General features: G+C 42.8%; 1 protein-coding gene across 1 annotated transcript in view; it reads right to left on the bottom strand.

Annotated features, from left to right (window-relative positions):
- Positions 1-22,513, bottom strand: part of LOC119432472 (sphingomyelin phosphodiesterase) — a 48,574-nt gene extending 26,061 nt beyond the window's left edge. The window contains exons 1-7 of the mRNA XM_049658249.1: positions 22,373-22,513; positions 18,130-18,324; positions 13,761-13,916; positions 7,867-8,097; positions 6,208-6,377; positions 3,401-3,511; positions 1,432-1,512 (exon numbers count right to left, since the gene is read on the bottom strand). Coding sequence (XP_049514206.1) covers positions 1,432-1,512; positions 3,401-3,511; positions 6,208-6,377; positions 7,867-8,097; positions 13,761-13,916; positions 18,130-18,324; positions 22,373-22,513 — 1,085 coding nt within the window. The remainder of the gene's footprint in view (positions 1-1,431; positions 1,513-3,400; positions 3,512-6,207; positions 6,378-7,866; positions 8,098-13,760; positions 13,917-18,129; positions 18,325-22,372) is intronic.
- Between the last annotated feature and the right edge of the window lie 874 nt (positions 22,514-23,387).

Here is a 23,387-nt window from a genome sequence, read left to right as displayed (position 1 = left end):
AATACCGCGATTCTAAAACCTGCAACCTGAATGGCAGTTTTAGCTTAATTTTTCCACATCAGTAAGCAACCAAAGCAATCTTAGTATCTCTTGGGGCCAAAAAAATAAACGATTAACCACGTGTGTTTACGCTAGGTAACTCTGCGAACGAACACAGGTAACCATATTAAGCAAATTCTGGTGACATATGTCGGCATATATGAAAAAAGTTGCAACATGAATTTAGGCATACCTAAATGCGTAAAATCTTTAATCCACACCTAAAGTGTTTATTACAATAATAGTAGCTATTAAGGGGGGAGGGGTTAGGATTAGCATGGCCCTCTTCTTTTTCTTTTCACGATAATTAACCAATCCTTTAGCAATTCTTTTTTTTAATTTTTTCTAATCCTCACATGACGCATTGACCTACCACAAAGCGGCAGACATATTTTTCCCATTTTTCGCAATTCCTCCTGCTCATATTTCTTTTCTTACGTATCTTGAAATACGAGGTCCTGATACGGTACTCAATAAGAGAATTCTCCTTGTAAATTTGAGTCCCTCTGTATATCCTACAAGGCTACAATCCATAAGTTTTCGAATAATGAATGTCTGTTCTCACCATCGACCTTCGCATCCTAGTAAATTCACAATGCTAGCAATTATCTGTCGTTAGACTTTACTTTATGAAGCGTTGATTATTAAAAGCTGAAATGAATAAATAGGAGCAACCACCCAGTTTATTTGCATAAATAAGACTCATTGACGAGTGTGAATCACAACTGTCTAACCAGAAAAGTCTGGCTTCTTGCATGACATAAACTGCGCTTCACTACACAGCTTCTCACTTTTTATGCCTGCTGTTGCCTCCGGGATTAAACTTATCGCACATTTGGCAGTTTCAGGTGTTCAACAAATATTCGAAAAATATTGGTCTTTACTGATAGTGACTATTCGATATGAAGACCGAATCCAATAGTGTAATGTTTGATTCTTTATGGGAAAGTTTGGAATAACCCCTAATAATCTCCGAAGTCATGGCTGTAATCTGCATAATCTGTATAGCAACAATTATCCATCATAAACGTTTGTTTTAACTCATATCGGCTGTTCTCTCTCGTGTTGCTGTTTCGTGGCTTTTCATTCTTCGAAACATAAGTGGTTCCCTAAACGCTTACTCCTAGCAGGCTGGAATGCTGCAACTCCAAACACGAAATATGTTAACTTCTATGGTGTCTCATTAAGACGGATCTGACAATACAGGTTTAACCCTCACTTTGCTCCCAGACATACAAACCCCACCCCTTTAGCTTCAGCGCCCAGTTAGGACATAGGATGATTTTTTAAAGGAATTGAAGTGTAATTTATCACCACAGTAATCAGTACGATGTTCTCAATTTGCATTGAAATGCAAACGTGTAAAGCATTGACGCTGTATAAATTACTTACCAGTTCAATGTGCTGCAGTAGTTCGTATTCACAGAAATTATCTTCAGTCCAGGGTATGGTCTTGCTGAATAGTAGCCTGCCCTGAAATGAGAATAAAATTCAGTGCCCAAACTTGAACTATTCGGTTCAACGTTGTATTTTATGCCTGCGACACTCTGTAAACCCTCTGAGAGTTCATGATGCGGTAGCTAAATGCTTCTGTTAGAAAAGACAGGTCATTTCAATCGAAAGGTTTGAGCTTAAACTGTTGTAGGCGGCTGCGCGAGGTCTGAAGGATACGCAGTGCATTTGCGCACACATGTTGTCCATACCACAAGCACAACTGCACCTGAAAGCCATGATAAACTAAAGTACACGGCTCTTCAACGAGTTTGGTGAACCCGCTTGCGAATGGCTATACATTACGGTAAGCTACCATGGGCCATTTTGGCAAATTATGTCTCTGTTTTGACGAAAATGCGCGAAAAACAGACTGGCTTCCTTGTTCTTGCTACCCCACGGGCCTATTACAAAGTACACAGTTTTAGAACAGTGAGCGAGGGGCGTTACTCACAATTAAACGCAATAAATTAGCGGGACTTCAGATACCCACAGAAATGCTCACAATGCTTGATAAAGATAGAGGCGCTCTCCCAATGTTTGAGGGCGCGGATATCGGGGGAAAAAAACGGAGCGCGTCTGGCAATAGCAATGTTTAACGAGCTAGCCCTAATAGGCGCCTTTCCTTCTAGTGTTATTTTTTATAAATAGGGATTAGAATGGAGTTTATTTGCTTCATCATCACAGGAGCCACTGTAGCCTTTTAAAACTTGAAATTCTCGCAATGACGCATGCAGCTGGGTGATCACTCAGCAAAGGGCGATTACTCAGTGAAGTGAGCAAAGACTTCATCAGACAGTTCAATCTCCATTCGTCAAAACCACATTCCACATCCTGGCTGAGTGAAGCGTTATGACCAGGCTTATAACCACTTTTGGTCTTGATGTTGTTATGGCTATACTTTGCGGTAAGCTACCACGGGCCATTTTGGAAAATGATGCCCCTGTTTTGACGAAAATGCGCGAAAATCGCATGCGCGTATCCTATCAAGAACAACAAATTCAGAAGAGCTTCTTGGGCGTTTTGAGGAGCGCTGTTATAACGAGTTCAATTTGTACGGTTGTTTCTTGACAAACCATACCTGTATTCGCAATTCCTTCGAATTTGGGCAATTTTCACTCATGCAAAACAACTCATGGCAATTTGGAGCAGCCTCTTGAGCGCCCACGCAGGCTGTATAGCTCACATATATTTTCCGCTAAGCCTGTAAAATCTTTTCTTTTTCTCGTGAGATTTCCCCGCCTTATTCGACGTGCGTAGTTATTTGCAAAAAAAAAAGGGTACTCTTTCAGAGCACCTGAGATTCTTTTCAGCTTACAGCCGCGTGGGACACTGCTTGGTCAATTCTTGTGGCTTCTTTATGTTGATGCGAAATCATGCTATATGAGAACACAGAAGACAATTTGTGACTAGCGACATTTCACGCGTAGCGTCTGCAAATAACCCAAGAACCATGGAGCATGTTTCGTTCGCATGTCGCAGTACCTATCCGGAGGTGAATGAGGATGTAGTTATCCTATCCGATGTATTATGTTCTGAAGATAGTGAAAAAAAAGTGACTTAATGTATGGTGGAGAGTAGAAAGGACACCGTAAGGATTCGTGCATGGCGTATATGTAGGGCAAGCGTTGTTGAAAAGTCCACGAATTTTCTGGGGCAATAAAGCACGAACCACTGTTCTTAAGGCCCCAGAACAGACGTAGTAAAAAGATGACAAAAATAATCTTGGTGACGTCGAGCCACCAGTCCATTTTAAAGGGTACGCTGATAAAATCAATACACTCATTCTAATACCTGCACTCGTGAAACAGAGTGGGTAATCCCTTCCCTCTAGAGGCAAGCGTCGAGAATCCCTTTGAGGACAGCTCACCTTCGTATGGTGTCGGTGGCAGATGGAGGCAACCAGCGAGACCACTGATCAGCTAGGGCGTCGAAGATCCAGGAGGCTGACATATTTCCTTTCTCCTCAGGGGGCGGAAAGCTGCGGGTTTCGCATACAAAGATGTTTACGATGGCCTCCCTATTGTGCTTACTGACAGTGGAATGTTGGCACCTCAATGCAAACCTAAATGTCGTTCATGCACTAAAACGCTGCAAAGGGGGAGGGGATTCCGGTTTGACTTGGACCGCCTGGAGTTCTTTGACATGTAACCAGGTCTTGCTAACTGACCATTTTTTTTACATTCCACTCCTATAGAAATGCGGCCAGCAGGGTTAGGGATCGAGTCCGCGACATCGTGCTTGGCAGCATAACGCCATGGTAACTGGGCCACTACGACAGTTTAGACGTCATGAATGGCATCCTGCCGACATCACTCGACACATGGCAACTCGGGAGATACGACAGAAACTCGAAAGGAAGCTGCGGACCATGCTACAATCCTGAGAACGGCAAACCATAGGCGTCGCGGTGATAGCAGTGTTGAATGAGGCAGCAACGACTGCACTCTAGTAAAAAAGGAGTGCAAATACGCCCATATACAGTGATTTTTCCGCAAATGAAAGCGGCCCAATAAACAAAGCTTCTCGTTTGCAAGCTTCTCATTAGTCGGTCGCCTTCACTAAGATTGTGTTCATTGCCAGTGCTGTCTTGTACTTTTTTCTCACTGGACATTAAACAGCATTAAAAAAGTTCCTCATAAAGACAAACCCACGTTCACACACGTTTCCGTACAATATGTCATTGTGAAATACTGCTGGTTTTACTAATCCCACTCAGATCTTCCTATTCTGCTTTCAGTTACCCTGCATTGTACTACAAAAATCTTCTGCCGGCCGCCAAAAATGCGGACCATATGTGAAACTGATAGCAAATAATAAAAGTGTATACATATGTGAATATCAATGTTTGGCATTCAAACCCAGTAATCGTACGTATTTGATTCGCGAATTCAAAGTTTAAAAGTTTCGAATATTCATTTAAGTCCTAATGGAGGAGATAATAATTATCGAACTGTACATCAGAAAAGATCAATGCAAGCTGTGACTGTACTCAATGATTCTGCTGTTAGAGAGCAGCAATTGTGACAGGGAACTATTTCTTGGCCAAATGCATCGAGCAAACAACTCCTGCTCAAACATTTCCAGACATTCAGTACAGATTTCTCGCCTTTAGATTGCCTAAGAATTTGTAGTTTTGATAGACGCAAGGTAATTATTTATCCAGGGTCGTTATGTTTGTATTCTTTTCGACGATGTGCACTACTATAGGTAAAAACGTAGATTCCTTAAGAAACACAACGCTCTTTGTGTGTCTAGAGACGACCTGTTCCGTGGTTTTATTAATGTCACTGTCATGGTGCATTGAATACGATCACCTTTCTGATGTTTCCTTCTTTACAAGCTCCTCGGGCGCGGGACGTCGGCTTGCCAATGGCATTACATGTATCACACAATGCAAATGGGCCTACTCTTTATCAAATTATCCTGACGTAACCCTTACATTTTACGTCGTTTTGGGAATAAATTAATCTATTCAGTGTTCGAACGTGGTTTTCGTCGAATATTCGTATTCGACTTGATTCAGATGTTAACTATTCGGCCCGCCGCAATGATTCTTCAGTTTTTATCACCTTCGTCATGAACGCCATAAATCGGACAGGTGGGTCTCCATGTTGTGCGTCAGGTATGTACATTACCAAACGCAGTGGCATAGCTCAGGGAAGAGGCCTTTGGGACTTCTCTGGGGTAGCAATAGTCTGGTGCTTGCTATTTCAATTTGTATCCGCTTGTTCAGTTTTCAATTTTCCGTGATTGTAGTAGAACACTCTCTCATAAGGTGTTCCAAGTTTGAGCAGAAAATATATGCATTGAAGTCGGCACTCAATCGCCTTCATCGTAATTTTAGCATAGAAAAGTTGCACGGGCCACGGAGTAAGGCGTCATTGCAATGATCCGCTCGAAAAGCCTCAATAACCTTGTTTGCTGAAAGTGATCTTGCATATATGCATTACACATAGCATGCTTTTTATTGATTAACCTGTGTCCGATTGAAGCAGCAGCAAGACCTGCCATTTTGTATCTCCTTTTTCTATATTGACTGCCTAGGCGCGCCAGGAAAGATGTGATTTATTCCAGCAGTCTTTTTTATATCGCATTGTTCTGTCATCATTTTATCATTGAACAACTTGTTGTCTTTGTAGAAGTAGGCAGTACAATATTCGTCACCGAAATTTCTAATTCCGTATCACTAAATAAATAAATCTACAGGTGTTCAAGGGCTCCGATCTGCATATATTGTTCACATAGTTCAAGACTTGTGGATTCCATGGCAATTACAAGTCCATGACTGTTTAAGCAACCCAAACTTGCCGCAAGACATATTGCATATTTGCCTTTCTATTTTGTTTCGGTTCCAAAGTAGCCGAACAGGGATTCCTACAATGACAGAACAATTGTAGCCTCTCTTCCCTTCACCCAAACTAAAAACAAGCTGTCGAGAGTCGGTGGTCATGGCGTACAGTAGAAGAGTACGAAATCGTGGGTTCATTTACCACTGAAGCCGGCATATTCTGGTATGGGGGTCAAAAATTGCCGGTCAGGTTAAGGAGTCCCAGGTGGAAAAAGTAATTATTTAGCCATCATTTACGGCATTTCTGTCACGTCGCAAGGAGGGTTAAACAGTAAAATGTTATAGTCGTTAATTATAGACCATATTGTTTTGACCAAGATGCTCACCAGTTGGCAGGATGTCCCTCGTGGTTTCCGACCGCCGGGAAGACTGGCACTCCAGGAAGGAACTTCGCGATCGCGTCCGCCGTGTATTTTGTCACAGCGATGTTACCTTCCCGTGACGTGTTCCACACGTCGTGGGGGACCATGTCGCCTGTCCATATGACGTAATCCACCTGTGACGCGGCATCCACATCAGTACGGCGCGAGCATGTGTCTTGTACCATGGGGTATTAATCAGTAGTCAATAGCATAGTACGCTTGTCTCCTCTAACGTTTTCGTCATCCTGTAATTTTGCGAAGTATCCGTGCAATAACTAGGACAGGACAAAGATGTCGCGCACATGGAAGCTTGATTTGATGATTAGTGGACAAACAAGCAAAACGTCAGTCTGGAGCATTTAGCTCGTAACCGACGTTTCGACAATAGAACCTGCTTTCTTCAGGGCCTGTTGGCCAGTGCAATGAGCCTCTAATTCAACCTGCCGAGCGTTGCTGTGATCGCTCAGTCTCGAATTCAGTCAGTTACTACACAGCTAACGACGAGCGCGAGCCATCAGCATAGTTTGAACCTCACACAAAGCGTACCCTTGCACGTAACTGTAAGGAGCCTTAGGTTAAACCAACTCGACCTTTTGAAAAGCAAGCGTCGTAGCAGGGAAAACGTTTATCTTCATCTGAAAATCGCAGCGCAGAGTCGTAGCGAGGCCGGTGCAGTCACTCGACCAACGACCTAACATAGAGGTCAGAGTGATAGCCCGGCACCATATTAATCGACAGCTCGGTGTTTGGAAAGCATAAAATAACGCTTCAATCAAACGAGCTCTGCTAAATTTAAGGGCTGAAGGATGCTTAGTGACAGAAATTTCTTTTTCCCTTCCAAAGTGTTTCACACAGAACTCTTTAACAGATTCATCTTGCAGCGGCTGTCTTAATGTTGCCACCAGTGACACTGACTTTGGAGTTGTGATGAAGTCAGTCAGTAGCATAAGCTGTGTCTCCTTTCATTTTCATTTGAACAACGCCAACGGTTAAGTTCGAGAACTCTAGCCCGCTTCACCGCTAGCTGCCCCCCCCCCCCCCCCTTTGGGCATAAAATAAGCTTATGGTGAAGATGCTGATAACGTATTTTGACAGTATTTCTTTGAACGAAAACATTGCATTTGGAAAATTGAAGTTGGTCAATGCACAAGGCCACACCAAGCATGCGTAGTTGCGTTTCTGGGATAATAAAGAACATTCCTCCCATAAAGCACATTCCTTTTTATGTCCGTACAACCTACATTGTTCAAGGCGTTTTTTTTTCCTTGATGTATTTGCTATATACTGGTTACACAGCCCTTGTTCTAGGATGCAAGAAAAGTTACAGATTTCTTTTGTGTAATTCATGTGCTCACTTGCATATTGGCGTATTCTCCTTATCAATAAGACAACTTGTAATTTTCTAAATCGCTCCTGTTTGTGTTCACCGACCCCACTACTGTCTCATTTCATTACCCTGGGTGTAGGCCTCGTCAGGAAACACTCTTTGCCTTTGTCTCGTCTCGTTGGTATGCTACATTGTACGCGTATACATGTCTGTCTGCAAAAAAAGTCAAAGTCAAGGTCAAACAACATAATCACAAAAGAACGGGGAATCGGGTGTAGACTTCGATGAGAACTCACCTTGTGGTAATCGCGAACCGTCTGCAGCATGTTTTCGAACGTTTTGGCAGGCAGGTCGCACTTGCGCAAGGCGCCCCAGTGTCCAGCGGGGATGTTAGCGAGCCAGTGAGCCTTGCCGTTCTCCTCACGGCAGCAGAGAGGCTCGGGGCAATCGGCACGGCTGCCTTCCGAGTAGCGCAGGTCTACGTGCGTGTCAGTGATGTGCAGGAAGCGCAACCTTGGGGCGCCCGGCTATTCAGGAGCAGAAAGGAAGCGAGCACACATATATTTTATACCCACGTTAACCATTCTGGAAGCCTTGTTTGCCATTGCTACAGCTTGACTTATCCATGTTTTAGCGTGTACGAATTGCAGATTTCGTCGTTCGGTAAGAGTGACGTTAGTCGTTTACTTGTTAAATGAAAAGTATGCTATGATGATTCGTGTTCACTTCTGTTTCACTTCCTGTTTTAAAGCCTCTTCCAACAGCAGGTATCTGGAACTGTGGCCGAAGAGGATCGCATTAGTGAAATTTGGCGTGATCTGGTCTGTCACCGGCTCTGGTTCCCGAAAGCTGACAGGCGTTCGTGCGCTGCCTTGGACACACAGATGCCAACGGCCTGGGCACCAGGCATGGTCGGCATTTAACTATAATCTTTTGTCCCCTTTTTCTTTCAAGACTTCAAGCAGAAGGGCAGAGACCTCTCCGTTCTAGTTGAGCTGGGGAGACTTTTGACCGAGTAACAAAGCAAAACAAAAAATAAGAAATAACAGCTGCGTGCGTAGTCCACGAGAAACACGGAGTGCCCTTTTATTACCTATAGGCGCCACCACCCATAAAAGGCAAAAATAACTTTATTTATTTATTTATTTATTTATTTATTTATTTATTTATTTATTTATTTATTTATTTATTTATTTATTTATTTATTTATTTATTTATTTATTTATTTATTTATTTATTTATTTATTTATTTATTTATTTATTTATTTATTTACCCTCAAGGCCAAAGGCATTACAGAGGGGAGTGGGGAAAATACAAACAAATACAACAGCAAGGTATAGTGAGTAATAATAACAATTTCGAACAGGCATGTACTTAAGTAATGGTTGTTATTGCTTCGCGAAAACGTTGGTTATCAATTATTGATACAATGTCAGCAGGAAGGTGGTTCCACTCGATTGCTGTGTGCGGAAGGAAGGACTCAGAAAATGTTTTCGTTTTACAAAATGGAATACCTACCTTGTAGCGATGATCTATGCGATGGGACATATATTGCGGTGATAGAATAAGTATGTCGTGAAGAAAGGTATGGTAGTATATGTTATGGAATAAATTCAAGCGGCTAAACCTACGACGGGCTGCTAGAGACGGAAGCGAGAGGCTGGCTTTCATGGCTGTTATGCTAGCAGTGCGATTGTAGTTGGAGAGAATGAAACGAGTCGAGTTATTCTGAACAAGTTCCAGGGCAGTGATTAATTTTACATGCATAGGATCCCATACAGAAGCAGCATATTCAAGCTTTGGTCGTATTAAAGTTTTGTAAAGTATTAGTTTAACTGAAGAAGTAACAGTGGAAAAGTTGCGACGTAAGTATCCTAGCATACGGTTAGCGTTGTTAATAATGTATTCTGTGTGCACTGTCCAATTTAAATTACATGATATATGAACACCTAGGTATTTGTAAGATGATACGGATTCTAATGGAACACTGTTCAAAAGATAAATAGGAGGAGTGTTAGTGTTTCGGGCGACACGCATAACCTTGCATTTTTTTTATATTTAGTTCCATTCGCCATGTTTTACACCAATTGGATATAGCCACGATGTCTGATTGAAGAATGTTAATATCCCTATCAGTATTATATTGCGCAAGATTACACAATCATCAGCGAAAAGAAAGATGTCAGAGGAAACAACGGAAGGCAGATCATTAATGTAAATTAAGAACAGAAGGGGTCCAAGGACGGACCCCTGAGGAACGCCAGAGTGTACGTCAGTAAACGATGAGTTGTGACCATTAGCACTAACAAATTGTAATCGGTTAAGAAGAAAGGATTCAATCCACTTAAAAAGGTTAGGATCAAGGTTAAGAAAACTTAGCTTGTGAAGTAGTAGCGGATGACACACTTTGTCGAATGCCTTCGAGAAGTCCATGAATATGCAGTCAGCGAAGGATGATTCATGAAGAATATGGTGCAATTTATGAGTGAAAGACAAGAGCTGAGTTTCACATGAGTATGTTTTACGAAAACCATGTTGTGAAGACGAGAAAAATGCATTATCTTCGAGAAAACTAACTAATGACTTAAATATTAAATGCTCAAGTAGTTTGCAGCATGTGCTAGTAAGTGAAATGGGGCGGTAATTAAGTGGTGAAGTTTTACTGCCGGACTTGTGAAGTGGAACCACCTTCCCAATCTTCCAATCTGTAGGAAGGCTAGATGTGTCAAGAGATTGCTGGAAAATCTTGGTTAGTATAATAGAACTATAGGCTGAAGTACTTTTCAAAAATTTAGTACATATACAATCATAACCAGGAGATGCACTTTTTTTGAGTGAATCAATTAGTTTAGCAACACCTGATACATCAACAAAAACGGGATACATAAATGAAAAATCAACGTGATACAGATTTGGTAGCTGCACGTTTGAAACAGGGCAAAAGTTTTGAACAAACACGTCGTTTAATTTTGTAGCACATAGGTTGCTAGGAACGTTATCACCGTTAAGGTTTTCAAGCGCTATGAATGAGTCGTGTGCTGGATTTATCAGACACCAAAACTTTCCAACATTATCCTTCAGCAGAGATGGCAGAGTTGTTGTCATGAAGGTAATCTTAGCGGATTTGAGCGCTTGTACATAAGACTCAGAGGCTAACTGATAGGCTGCCCACCTGGAGTTAATGTTTGAGAGTTAAGCTAAGCGATAAAAGCGTTTCTTCCTGTTCGATAAACGCTTAAGGTTAGGATTGTACCAAGGGGCACGCGGGTTAGTGGCGATGCTCCGCTTTGGGATGTATTTATCTGTAAGTTGGCGCACTTTGTTTTTAAAAAGATCCCAGTTAGCTTCAACAGACCGGTCATCGAAACCTTCTAAGAAGAAGTCGAGAAACGTGGCTAGATCACTATTGATAGCCTGAAAGTTAGCTCTGTTGTAGTCTAGTATAATTTTGCTTACCTTCTCAGTTTTAGGATGTGGTGTCTTTAAGTGGAAATTAATAAGAACGTGATCACTGATTCCTGGTAAATGAACAGTGTCGGATACGAATTCTAGATTAGTTGTGAATAGTAAATCAAAGGTATTTGCACCGTTAACGCATACTCTGGTTGCATCTGTTATAAGCTGTTAAGCTTCGCCTTTAAGCGTGGAACGCGATAGCATTAAAAAATCCCTGACTCCTTCTTACGCTTCCCGGCAACTGGAGCTTATGTAATCGTAATGTTTACCGGGAAACGCTTGCGGTAAACGCTATGCAAGAAGGCGACCTTTCTGGTTGAAACGCGGCCTCTGGCATGGGCCAGTCCCGGAGGTTGTGCGCAGACGCGCAAAAAAATGCATAATTTTCCAGGTTTCTGCTATTGTTTCACACTTTTATTATTTCAGTCTGAGAAGATTTAACATAGAAGGCATGCGTTGTCGGTGCTTTGTTTCATGACATCAGTTTGTGAGCTGTCATTCTCAAAGTTCCGAGGAATAACTTTGTCAAGAAGGCAAGAAAAGTTATGAGCAACTTTAGTGATGGAATGATGTGGCAATATAACCCGCATATACCACATGTCGCATAGCAAGGCGTGGCATATGCATACTGTATACCTAAATGTGTACACAAATTTTCGCTCACGGATAACCCCGCCGTCACCGGTGACGACGCCGACACCAAATTTTCTGCGACACGGGGCCCTTAAAGCTCTCGCGTTAATATAAGGCACTCTGTACCACGCAGTTCGAGCCATGCCAGTGGGAGCTTCCATCAGTTCTTTGAAGTTAGGGCACCAGTTCTTTCGACACGGTTTGTCGTCTGCTAGAAAAGCGTTGCCAGCCTAAGCACGCGAGATCCTCCACGCATCGACACCGCCGCTGTCAAGTGCTCCTGGCGTCACTGCTCGCGGACACGTTACCATTGGTCAGACGCTGTCGACGCTAGCAATTTTTTTTTCTAAATGTTGCGATGATCGCAGCAGCACGCACCGTCCGAAATACCGATTCGGGAGATCTCGCGACGGCCGCTGATCCTCTTTCGAGCCAAAATGGCTCTCACATGAAACAGGCTTTAGGCTAAAGAAGCAATTAAAGTGTGAGGCCGAGCTAGTTGGTAATCCATGAGCATGGGCACAGCGCAACTACTGCAACCACTGCGGACAAAGGACGAAAAGGAACGACGACAGAGAGAAGTTCTTTTTTCCATCTTGAAATAAAACAGAGCGCAAAAACGAGGACTGTTAGACTGTTGTTCCCCTCTGTATTTTGTCCGCAGTTGTACGGTTCTGATCATCAATAGGCATTAGAACACGTTAAAAAAACTTCGATCAGCTTCTTTAAGAAAGTACGTCAAACTAGTCATCTATTGTATTAAACTAGTGTGCCTTTATCAACGCCTTGTAAATAGTTCTGCATTGTTATTGTAGTGTTATGCACAATTACGTGCATATGACATGCGTGCTTTGGAACGCCTCAACGCCGGGGCACTGCCAGTCATGCCAAACCCGTGGCTTTGGCAGGCGCACATTTCTGCGCGATGAACTTTAAAAATGAAGCATTAGTGTTAGCTCTTATTATTTGCCATTACAATTTTTTTCCATGTGCGCGGAGCGTGGAGGTGGCATCGCGTAATATTTGGACGTGACGCTTAGAACTCATCATGCATATAGACTCATTCATCAGGACGCGAGAACACATGCTCTCTGGAATGCCACCTATTGATATACAGTGCGTGTGCTGGCATACGGTTGCTATTGCTTTTCATAATGTGCTCAAGTCGATTCAGAACACTGCAGACAGACCTACGGTGGCGCACCAAATAATCCAGATGTGGAATTGACAACGTACGTAAACTTCATCGCACGCTATATATACTAAACACTTTGGCATTGCATGAATAGAGTTTCTTACATTTACCTAAACTTGGCGCTGTCATGTTGTATGCATGAGAGTGCTTGAAGGGGGAGGGGGAATTGAAATTGGCATTATTCTCGTAGATCCAAGACACTTTAGTAAGGGAGTAGTAAGACAGCGTGTAAAATGCGAACTTTTTCCATACAATTAGGTAAAGCAATAATATTTTGATAAAACAGGAGATCTCGTTCTCAGTTGTCCAATTGTATCAAACGTAAACAGAACCGCCGGCTGCTAAACTTGAAATAAAAAGTACGAAGTCCGCACTGACTATTCGTCAGTTTCAATCGTCCGTGTTTGTTTTCCTCACTTATTGGTTGAATTTATTCATGACCAAATGACGATGACCAAAAACGTATCACGAATACTTTATATGATGATTTCAACCTGAGAAACCAAATTTGTTCGGAAAGCAACGTTCAAAACAAGCCTCGCGTTCCCACTTACCAACATTCCCACAGTAGCACAGCGCCCGTTAGGAAAGCTACGGCATGGACGGTAGTGCCATATTTACCTCTAGGTACGATTGTCGGAAACTATGATTACACGGCTGCTCTCCATTATCTAGTAGTATTGCGACCGTGTGTGTGGCATCGTACATCTGTTTTGGTGTCATCTCGCCACTTACCATCATTTACTTTTATGTTGTTACCTTTCCCGCATGTCCCTTCCCTCAATTAGAGTATCAAGTTAGGAGCATGCTCTTCAGGCTGACCTCTTCCATCATCAAAGTCTCCCTCACTCACACACGCACTGAAACTAGGTAAAGAGGAGTTCCGTGATGACCGGCCACCATACCTTTGGTCTCGGAGGCACAGGATCGGGTTTCTTGGTATTGGGCAGCACAACGGTCCAGTTCAACGGCGCCTTGTCCCCGCAATCTTCACCCAGCACCAAGCTGCACACCTGGTTGGCGCTCTGCGTGGTCCGCTTCATGACGTAGAAGAACTCGTCCTGCGCCCAGAAAGATCGCGAGTCGCCGAAATTTTGCAATGCAAAAGAATCCGCAGCACAGAGCCAGCTCAACTAAAATTGTATTCATGCGATAGTAAAGCTTAGTAATTCCGACGAACGCGTTAATGACGGGCGCACGTGTAGAAAAAGTCGAACGGTCTCGCACTCCCAACTATAATGTTTACAGTAGAGGCCGAATGTAATGAACCCGGATAAAGGTAACTATTCTCTATATCTAATACAGGAATCTTTCTGACTGATACTAATCGACTGATACCCTAAAGCTGCTTGTATGCCTCCATGCAACGCAGTAATTGTACAATTTTTTTTTTTCAAACATGCATGCGAGATTGCGCAGAAGCCTATAGGAAATGTATCAGAATTGAGATCCTGTCGACTCGCCTATGCTTGTGACGCTCGGAAACAGTTTAAGGCCGAAGCAAAAATTACCACCAAGTAGGCGTAGTTTTCTGCTAAGAAAAAAAAAGAAAGAACAACTGATTCGTTTATTGCTTTTTTTTTTTCACTGCAGATAACAAAAGTGCATATAAAGAACTCCTAACAAGAGATCGCTTATGTTTGCAAAAGGCGAGTTTCGCCGTATCAAATCACTTCATATACCGAACTATATTTACCGCTTAAGCCTGTTCGTTATAAACGGGTTCCATCTATTACATGAACCCACGTTGTTTTGCGCATTTCGAACCAAACTTTCAAATAGGGAGACAAAAACAAGAGAAAGGTAGAACACAGAGACTTAAGTAAGAGTTGAAAGTTTGGTTTGCGACACCGCACTGGGTAATGGGGCAGTCATCATCATCATGAGCCTATATTTATGTCCACTGCCGGACGAAGGCAGTAGCAGGAAGTAAACACAGGTACGTACTGCACGTACACACGTCGACGCTAGTCAACGTCAATCAGTACTAAAGCCTTCTATTGCGTGTACAGGAAGGGACAGACGCTTACGGAAGCTGATTCTGCGAAAAAAACGTGCCCTGTCATCCCGAGTTTAGATTGCAGGTAATTAAGATGTGCATTACTGACACGTGTCGCGCAAGCGATCACTTTATTGACGAGTGTTGCCAACAGGCAACCAACCTTAAAGAAAGAACTTGCCTGGTGATTTTACGAATGGAGTACGAAGTTTTTGGCTAAATGTATTCGGCTAACACTGAATGACAGGCAGCAAATGCCACTTGTTGCTTTAGGCAGGAAAATCAGGCCGAAAAAGAAGTTGGGCACGTACCTAACTTTCTTTTGAAACCATGGTCAGCGCAGACAGACGTATGCAAGATCTCAATATGCAGGGGTGTCACAAATGTGATGTAAAGCAGGTGAAATGTACAGTCATGGATCACATATGACGAGAGCTGTAGGTACGAATTCGAAACAAAGACATGGTGGTGGTGGTGGGAGGGGGTGAAGCCCACTTCCAGTCTTTTCCGGGTGTTTTCAGTTGCACAAAAAGTTGCCGCAAAAAATTTTTTTTCGTTGAATGTGCCTATTCTCGTGTTTTTTTTTTCACATTTAGATAGAAAAGAAACATGAAGAAGTAGTTTAATGATTTGAAAATGTAGAGAGGTTGGCAAGAAACATGTTTTCTGGGCACATATATGCTTCGCCATTAAAGGTCCTAGTATAAGTAGCACATTTGAAATTTATACCGCGTATTGAGGCTGAGCCACTATGCTTCTTCTCAGATTGCGCGAACTGTTCAGGCTGCTTGTGCATGGCAAATTTCGCAACTCCGCCTGCTTCAACACCACCTACACCATATTTCTCATGTTTTCGCTCATGCGACATTTTAGCGCCGTGTAGAAGCCGACGACATGTTTGTGACCAACATGGCCAAACTATCCTAACGAATATATAGACAAATTCATAACTCGCAGCCGCCCGCGTCTACTCGGGCAATTTCCGAGGCACGCTTAGATAGCGAAAGAGATAATATCACTTATGCAATTTCTTTTAATTTTCTAATGATTGTATTCACTGTTTCTGAAAAATGTTGTAAAGCGTTCCCAGAAAATGTTCAAGCCGGTGTTCACGGTTTTTATTTTCTTTCTTTTTTTAAGTGCGAAGAGCGCCAAGTAGGAGAAATAGATGCCACGATTTATTTCTCGAGCCAACCGTGAGGCGCCCCAGGACAGAAATGGCAATAATTAAAATTTAGTTTGACGCATAGTTTTTAGTATTGAATAGTTTTCAAAACGTCACACAATTGTACAGTATTAAATTTATTACGCTTGGTGACTATCTCCAAACACCCTTTAAACGTAGGAACACACTCAATCACAAGTGCCGACATTTTTTTCTGCAGCTAGAAATAAGTATATCAGTGCTTAATTCGGCAGGCTCTCTATTGAAAATGTGTAAACTTCACAATAAATGCTTCTTCGCAATCTCTGTAAGCATCATTTAGGCACGTTCGAGCTACATATTCGGTCCTGAGGTGTTGGTAAAGTTGTCAGATAGCTAAACTGAGCAATTAATTCATCCCTAAGGTTTATTCGTCACACCACTAAACTTCTCACGTTCGTGCGCATAAGCAGCTGCACAATGTACGCCTGCCTCCTTGGCTGGTTGAAAAACATTTCTCTAAGATGCAGCCTTGTGGCACTAATGATAAGTAGATGCGTTTTTTTTCGATAATGTTGCTCATTTTGGAACGAATGAAAACCCGACTTCATAAAATAAAATTTACTTAACCCACCATAATGCCTCGGGGGATACGACGTTAGGCGGTTGCGCACGAAGCGACGAGTACGAGACGAACAAAAAAAAACTATAAGCAATTGCTTCTAAAAAGGTTAGAACGTTTCCTGGTATAAGTAAGCAAGCATGGAATGAAGTGTTATTGTCCCCATTATAACCATGCCTCATGCATAACTCATACATGATACAGGTCTGTACCAAAACGATGGCGATTTCGTGCCAGTGTACTCCGAGTTACCGCAAGCTATTGGACACTTATGACGTCGTGGGGCCGAGGCAAACACCGAAGCTGTTCGAAAGCTGGCAGAAGCCACAAAGGCTTTCCCTCACTTTCTCCATATGAAATTGGAGTGTAAATTATTTGAAAGGATGGATAGGTGAGCTAGTCAATTTACATGATCGTAAAAAAATCCCACAGCGCCGGAGAGGCCCTTGTCTTGTGTGTCACCTTGTTCGTGTGGCGTTCTTCCCGCGCTCCAGATTTTTTTTTTTTTTGCCAAATATTCATTTGGAAGTTTCCGCTAAGTGTGAATATTTTTTGCGTGCTATGTCCGCCCCTCGCAATTAAATCTGCACAGCTATACCTCCCTTATCCGAACTAAGAGAAACTTGCTTGAGAAACTTAAACAGAAGCACAAATTAAACAATGGTCAGAGCTACTGAAAGCTGTTTATTAGCCGAAGGCAACCGGTGTATGCTCGAGTTCACTGTGCATTAAGAACCGTAATGTTAAAAAAGCAAGAAAAAAAAGAACATGCAAGTCGGAAAACAAGCTCGTGTTAAAAACTTCTTGCTGTGTGTGTTTTTTTTTACATTTATTTTGTTTTTCTTGGTCTTGTTTCCTCACATACCTGATCTAACTACGCTCTCCTAAATTATTATTGCGCAACAAAAAGACACGGACGGGAGAGAACACACACACCTCCGTGTCTTATGGCTTCGCAATAATACTTTAGTAAGGGATTACCAACTTGCCGGAATGCTGCTCTCATTACGCTCTGCTATCGATTTTCACTTCAGTGACTGGCAGGAGCACGTGCAATGAGATGCATGTACTAAACCCTTTTTCGGAACAATATTCTAGTTGATCGCCGCCACTTCTATTGTGTTGCTCGCCTTCGTCCTCGTACTCACCTTGATAGTTTTTTACCGTGGGCCATCGAAGAACAGAATTCATAAAGTCATACTCGGCGAGCATTAGGCCGGGTAAATGCACTTTAGATAGCACATACTTAGGTGAATGTTGTCCTGGTATTACTTATTTCTTAACAGACCTCATACTCGTAGCCCTTTGATAAAAGACTGGGCACATTGTATTGCTTTCATCAAGTAGCAGGCACGGCGAATGAACGCGGACAACAATAAAATCGGAAAGCACACGCGATTTTCACGTCGCCTATTTAGAGTACGAGACGAACTAGTACAACCATCCGTCACTCAATCTATTAAACTTGGGTGGAGCCCGATCGTTTCAGGAGACAGCTGCGCCGTGTACCTTAAAGTTGTCGACGAGCCCGTCACAGACGCGGTTTGAACCAGCGAGTCCAAACATCTTGCACTCGTTTCTCAGGTTGTCGGCGATCACCTCCTCGGTCAGGCCTCGCCGGACGTCGGTCAGCACACTGCCCGCAGCCCAGCTGCAGATGCCGCAGCTCGGCATGTGTTTGCCCGAAGAAAGATAGGACACCTCCTGCGAGCATCGTCAAAGGCCTGAATTAGCATTTTGCAGCCAAATACGCGAATGGGGCACTTGTTACGAGCCGTCGGTAGTGCTCGTCTGTCTACACGGTTGGTTCGTAAAAGTCCTAAAGCGAAGCTTTCTTTCCCTACATTCCCGGGTTTGGCGTAGCTGCTGTTGGGTCGGTCTTTTGTTTGTTGTTTTGTTGTTGTTTTTTACGCGGCACCACGTTTTCAAAAATTGCCTGTGGCAAATAGCACTATTCTAACCCTTGATCTAAATTACTCGATGAGGCAGCCATTGCCTCTACGAGAAATCAAAATGCCTAATTGAATAATTAACATAATTACACTAATTATCATTTAACTGAATACTTTACGTCACATATTTCAATCTACGACTTGTAGCTAGTAAGATTGCAAAGCATATCGACTTGGAACGAATTTTGAGGATGGCACCGGTTTCGAGATATGGCGCCGTCGAAGTAGCAGTAAAGATGCGCTGTCATTTCACTTCCTGTTCATTACCTGTTCTTGGTCAATCCTCTGCAGTCTGCATGACCCACTACGATTCCTACATAAAACCTGATGCGTAATTTCAGGTCACATACATCTCTCAAGCACACCCATCTGTTGTTAGAACGGTAAATTACCTGTCATGCGTTTGATTTACTTTGCTTTCTTTCGTTGAGCCAGTCCATATATGCTAGTGTGTCAGTTCGTGGTCATTCCTCTTGAATGGGCGTGACCTATAAAAGAATCCCTAAATGTTCCTTGATACGTCGCATACTTCTCTGTCCATACACATTTAATCACCATTATTCCTTCGGTAACCATCACAGATCGCCTTCATCCTAACGACACCGCTGCGTAGCGTCTCACACTGGGCACCTGCCTTCAGAGTTTGTATTTTGGCATAGTTAGCGAATGATGCTGTGCTAAAGATAAATATTGCCTGAGAATAATGCTGTAACCTTCGTGGTAGATGAACATAGGTATTCCGTGAGATTATACGTTGCATAGGATGAAAGTAAACAAAGTTATACGCCTCCCCGTTAGTTGTACATCGTTTAATTAACCGTTTGACTAAATCTTCGCTTCACATAGATTTCAATATGGGCGTGCGTTGGGTCTGCATATTTTTTCGTAACTTAGTTCAGTTTTTTTTTCGCTTCTGCAGACAGGTTTGAGAAACTGGTTAGACGAAAAAAAGATTGCCAGCTATAACATATTTATTTCGCCCTTTCCTTTGATACAATCTAATCTGTCTGCAGATGCAAAGAACAATAACGCAGTTAGGATTTACTTTCAATATAGCGAACAGTGCAGACGACGGTGCCTCTGTTCTGTTTGTTCACGTATCTCATCCTCCGCGATAAAGAGAAACTTGACTGAGGCAGTCGATACGAACGATCCTGTCGACTGCGCTGGTAACGTTTGTGCTGACTTCCGGAAAATATTAGCCTCTGCATACACATTGGTCGGATTGCTCAGAAAAAGCATGCAAAAATGGACAACAGTCATTTGTTCACGCAGTGTTTCCAATGTTCCCCTAAGGCGAAGAAAGCTATAAAAAACTTAACTCTAGTGTGAATATTCTTTTGCGTAACCCATCCGCTAAACCAACATTTACGGTTACCCAGGATTCAGTAATATAGTTGGGGTCTGCTCAACATCCTGTGTGAACAATTTCTAAGACACACATGCAAATTTAGTGCACAAACACTTGCATATTCCCGACCTTTAAGTAGCAATTATTATTTGGAGGGATGCCACAATTGGAAGAATAGCCGGTGTAAAGTAATTGTTTATGTCAGGCACAAAGTTGTTATTTAATACTGTGTGGTAAGAACGATATGAGTTACAATGCATACTCTGTCGGAAGAGTTGTACGATTGGTTTAATCGCAACCACGTTATTACCATCAGAAGGCGCTGAAAATCAGGGCTGCCATTCCACTCAGTTGTAGTATTTCCATAACACATCATTCCGCATATGCTAAAATGTTCATGCATGCCAGTCTGGTTAAAATTTCCTGAAGAAAATATGTAATTTTCGGTAATATAATACCCGCCGTGGCAGATCATTGGCTGTGCTGCTGAGCTCGAGGTCACGGGGTTGATTCCCCGCTGCGGCAGCACCATTTCCATGAGGACGAAACATAAGAAAGCCAGAATTTACGTGTGCGCCAGTATTATTAGAGATGGGGACTGCTTTTGAAGTCGTTCCAGTGCACTCGTCTCGGCAATTTGTCTTGTGATGTCGTAATTAAAGATTCTTTCAGGACCGCATTCGATTCTTTGCAGTGTTTAATTGCCTCCTGCTTGCTTACACTCTTAGTACGACTACTAGGTCGTGCAGTTATTTACACAATACCCGAATTGTTCGATACAGGGTGCCCGCAGAAATCAGGAATTTTCTGCACAGCAGTGGTATGGGCAACCAGCGGACTACCGTAAAGTCTTTTTCCGTGTTTTCGCGCCAGCTTTCTCACCTCGACGAGGCTGGTCCTTTTGCAAATGCCACATAGCTTTTTAGGAGCAACGAAAACCATCCTCGCTTCTGCTTTGCTCACAAACAGTCGTAGGGGGGGGGGGGGGAGGGTTATTTTCGACATTTCCTGTATACATAAAGAATTAAATCAACATTTCTGAAGACGCCTGACTAACATTTCGTTGTTAGACAGCGCTGTTACTTTCTTCGCGACCTGCAGGTTCTTCGTTATATTTGCCGGCTGTTCAAACGCTCAACAAAGCCGGCCGAATTTCACACTCGCGTTCAAGCGCTCCATTAGTGTCCTGCGATGGACGCTACTAATAGAGCTCTTTCTTTCCTCAGCATCATTAAAAAAATTATTTCACTCTGACCGCTGCTCTGTTCTTGCCCAAATTTTGCAGCGACATCGCATTTTATGGTTTGGATTGTCCAACGTAACATTTGGCACTGTTGATTGCCTGGTACGTCAAAATCAAATAGGTGAATTTGCCGTCGTCTGTGCCTCTGGTAACGCGCACGTCGCAATCCCTGCGAGTACGGGAAACCAATCTCGAAGGTCATGCTTTTCCGTACGGCAAACGACGGAATTGGCCAAGTGACGTCATCGCCACCATGTTTGAACACCACTTATGCTGACGTACTTAGGCGAAAGGAATTTGTCATGTTTTTCTTAAGAACCATAAATTAACAATATCAAGTGTTTTAATGAACGATACGCACCATAAAACGAGATCTCACAGTGAAATTTGAGCAACAGAGCTGCGGTACGCGCAAGATCTTTTTTATGATGAGCAGGAAAACAAGCAGGTCTCGGTTTTTACATCAGTATATGAAAACTGCGCGTGGTTATGTATACATATATATGCGAAGCACCATCATCTCTGGCTTCCTGAACTCATGCGCAGACCTTTGTGTGTTTTCGTGCAATTTGTATTGAGCACTTTTGAGTGCGTTTTGTGATTCTGTTTCGTTGGCTATGCGACGACGAATAACCGGTGCCACCTAAAGGCGCCAAGGTCTCTTTTAAAGTTATGTCAGTAAGAAAAGTAGCACCGCTATTTCTCTCATCCGTATCCATCTTCAAATCGTGTACTACTCGGTCACTGCTGAGTAATGCAATCCCTACCAAAGCTTTTCAAGATGCCTATACGATATCCTCAAGGCCAGGCAGGCATGCATCCTCTTTTCTTTTCTTGATTTCTATGTAGAAATGCGCTATGATTTGCAAAGAAAACTGCCGGGTCAATAGTTAAAGCACAGTAAAGTTTCCTTAAGATAGCTAATGATGTGCAGTAAACGTACATACGCAGTAATGCACCAGATCACAAACGCTCAAAACTGCAATAATACGGCCAAAATGCAATAATGATGACCAAAAAGGAAGCACAAATAGAAAATAAAAAAAAATAAAAGCGACAACCAGGAAGGAAAAGACGCAAAGCAATACCAGTTTCAATATTCAGGACTTAATTACCAAAAGTACTCTTTGGCAAGACGCATCAGGGTGAGCCACTGCATGTGGTAGTTAGTGTCAGGGTAGTCACTGTGAAAGTTTCACGACGTACCTCGGAAAATTTTCGCAGCTTCATGGCCACGTTGTCTAGGCGCTCCCTCCAAAACCACTGCCGCGAAATTCTGTTGTGCTCGTCTCTTGTCGGGAGGGAAGCCGTCATCGCCACCGCCAGCAGCAGCAGCAGCGGCTGCATTGTGTTCCTGCTGCTTTGCTGGAAGGAGAAACACCACAGTCTTGTTTGTTCCGATAACAATTAAATGGCTACTCTATCGCACGATGCCTCTATAGAAAACGCTTCGGGAAACATGTGAAACATTACGAAGTGACTCTTCTTAATCTCGATTTTACAGCCGCTTAGCACTGGTGGCGTCACATTTGTAGACCGCAGAATGGCCTATCATATAAGCTCTGAAAAGTGCATTGCTTTTTTTTCTTTCTTTAGCTGCTGTTTAGCATGTTTTCATCGTACAATAAAGTTATCGAGCCACGTGTCTAAGTCATTTGGTATTGACGACGTCCGTAAATTGAAAGGAAGAGTGTAACGGCTACTACTGATTATTTTAGTTTGGTTTTGCGGCCCTACTAGGCTTTTCGTGCCCCATTCGACCTAAACTGCTGATAATGGGCTCAAGCCTACGCAGGCTTCGCGTCAAAAGCTGAACTTTCTTCTATTTACTTCGTTTCGTGAACTGTGTGCGAAGTTTTCGGTAATGTCGTCAATTGAAAGCATCAGGGCTGAAAGGGTTAAAAAAGCACTTTTCAGGAAGATAATAAAAGCTACTGAAATTGGCCAATGTATTTTCCCTGTGCGATTCACGAGCGGCCCTCAGCGGGAAATACGTGCACAAGTTCTGTGCTTCAGAGCACCTTTTGTTTTAGTTTCTCATGTTATGATGTCGCATGGGGTCAGTCGCCGCCATTTCCGTAAATGTCTAATGGCGACTAAATCTGAGTTTAGAAACATTACGTACGACACGGCAGTTCGATGGCTTAGCTGCAGAACAAAGTTGCCTTGTTGCCTTAACTGCGGAACAAATAACGAGTTCCTTGCGCAAAAGGATCATCAC

The sequence above is a fragment of the Dermacentor silvarum genome, chromosome 11 (assembly GCF_013339745.2).
Source record: "Dermacentor silvarum isolate Dsil-2018 chromosome 11, BIME_Dsil_1.4, whole genome shotgun sequence".
Lineage (NCBI taxonomy): Eukaryota > Metazoa > Arthropoda > Arachnida > Ixodida > Ixodidae > Dermacentor > Dermacentor silvarum.
Note: the sequence above shows the minus strand (reverse complement) of the source record. Positions and strands in the feature narration are given on the sequence as shown.